Genomic DNA, 2,169 nt, shown 5'->3' on the forward strand with positions numbered 1-2,169 from the left:
GAATTTTTTGGCCGATTCACAATTCATTCACCAACAAGTTACACTACATGTCTGCATTGTTATCTCCATCGTCGCTGACGAGCCTCAGGTCATCTCGAGTCTATCTTTCTTGTCTCCATCGGATGCTAGGTACAAGGGGCCCATCAGCTAAACCATCCCCATCCCACACTCTGCAAGCAACATGAGCACCACACCAACACCCATGAGGCGCAGCATGGTACGGGGGATCCATAAGATGAGTGAGCAGGTGGAGGAGCTCCTGCAGGGAAGCCATCATTAGCCACCCCGATGCAGAATGCACACTGCTGTTAGCAGCTGCAGCAGATCAAGAAAGAGGAGAAGGATAAGAAAGATAACATCATCGCCGTATCACCATTAGGATTGGCTGATCCGGTGGCGGCCATGTCGTACGATCAGGTGCTCTCTGTTCTCGGAGGTGGCGGCAAGGCGGCGGCGGCGAGCGCGTGGAGCGGCCATGGAAGCAACATCACGAGGCAGATCGTCAAGTGCACCAGGTGGCAGCTGGAGGAGACCACCGACCTCATCACCTGCCCTTACCACTACTACTGCGACAGCTCCTACCCGGGCGACTACTCGGCTGCCGTCGGCGCCCTCGTCGCCGTTTTAGCCCTTTATTGCCTCCTGTCCGCGGCGGCCTTCACGGTGGTAGAGATCGTCAGGGCTGGCGGCGGCAGCCCGGCGACGGCGGGCGGTGGCGTCTGGCGGATCAAGCGGAAGTACCTGGTGCCGTCGGGGCCCTTCTTGATGCCGCTGGTGCTGCTGGTGCTCGCCAAGGGGCAGCGGATCAACGCCGTCTTCCCGCTCGCGCGGCTCGGCCCGGCATTGCTGCTCACGCTGCAGGCGTCGGCGCTGGCGTTCCGGAACGAGGCCGACGGCGACGTGCGCTACGCCGTGCTCGAGGCGTCCACCGTGTCCGGGATCCTGCACGCGAGCCTGTACCTGGACGCCGTCGTGCTGCCCTACTACACGGGCACGGACGCGCTCCGGTGGTCGCGGTTCTCCGGCAAGTGCGCCACCTGCCTCTGCCGGATGGAGCCTCTGGTGGTGGGCGGCCGGACGGTGCTCTACCGGGGCCTGTCCAAGACAGCGCTGGCCATCATTTTCGCGCTCTGCTCCAGGATGGTGTGCCGGATCTACGGCGAGGAGCGGCTGAGCGCGTGGACGCGGTCGGCGCTGGAGGTCGCGGGCTGGCTTTTCGTGTCTTGCGACGCCGTGTACCTCGCCGGCTGGGTGATTGCAGAGGGTGCCATGGCGAGCGCGGTCGTGTACGGGCTCGTCGCCGCGCTGGTGTTCTTGTGTGTATTTGGGAAGGTTTACAGATTCTTGGCGTTGGTGGAGAACAGGCAGGTCCAATGGAAACCAAGCCTTACCTGCCACAATGTGGTTTGATCATTTCTTTCTTTCTCCTTTCCTTATGGTTTCGGATGAAATTGTAAAGAACAATGACCAATTAAGTCAGCTTTTGTGTGTATATAATTGCAAAGCATTATAATAGTTAATTGGGATTTTGTGTGCACATTTTTTTAGAATGCACAAAAAGATAATTGTAAAGCATATGAGCCACATAACTTCGCTGATTGAACAGCTTTTTTATTTTTGAAGTTTTAGCTTCCTGAAAGGACTTTATAAGATATGCCCACTAGATAATTAAAAAAGGCAAGAAGTAGGCTAGAATTAAACACCACTCTACTACTCAGCTTTTTCTTTCCTTTTACTAAAAGACTCAGCAAATATCTCCATGCCAGTGTTGACAACATGAGGCTATGATCTCAGCATTTGGTAGGTGATTGGGACAAATTAACCATAACAATGTGGTAGCTAGTTCGCCCGTGAAGCAATGACCTACCTGATGGGTGTTTTCCCATGCTAATTCATGAGCAATCACCTAATTTTCATCCAGCTGAAACAATTCGTTTTTGTTGGGGATATAACTATTGGGTATGAACCGCACAAGAGGGGCCGGGTTATACCACTGGCGACTTATCAATGAAGATGGCGGGTCATAGCAAGCTCATTGACGGCCCAAGACCTAGAGGCGGCTTGAGGCCCAAGGGGATGAACCGCCACATGAATAACTTGTATTGTAAGGCAAGCTTAGTTAGTCACCGGGCCGGACACGATGTGTATGAGCCGGCCGGGACTCTGTAA

At 54.6% G+C, this 2,169-nt stretch overlaps 1 protein-coding gene across 1 annotated transcript; it reads left to right on the forward strand.

Moving 5' to 3' along the window:
• Positions 1-219: 219 nt before the first annotated feature.
• On the forward strand, positions 220-1,497 carry LOC109756321 (uncharacterized). Its single transcript, XM_020315178.4, has one exon. It carries the CDS (start codon positions 403-405, stop codon positions 1,408-1,410), a length of 1,008 nt encoding a protein of 335 aa, XP_020170767.1. The 5' UTR covers positions 220-402; the 3' UTR covers positions 1,411-1,497.
• Positions 1,498-2,169: the final 672 nt, after the last annotated feature.

The sequence above is a fragment of the Aegilops tauschii genome, chromosome 4 (genome assembly GCF_002575655.3).
Source record: "Aegilops tauschii subsp. strangulata cultivar AL8/78 chromosome 4, Aet v6.0, whole genome shotgun sequence".
In the NCBI taxonomy this organism is placed as follows: Eukaryota; Viridiplantae; Streptophyta; class Magnoliopsida; order Poales; family Poaceae; genus Aegilops; species Aegilops tauschii.

Bases quoted from the DNA above. Each gene is read 5' to 3' on its own strand.
- LOC109756321 (XM_020315178.4), top strand. From the start codon at position 403: ATGTCGTACGATCAGGTGCTCTCTGTTCTCGGAGGTGGCGGCAAGGCG.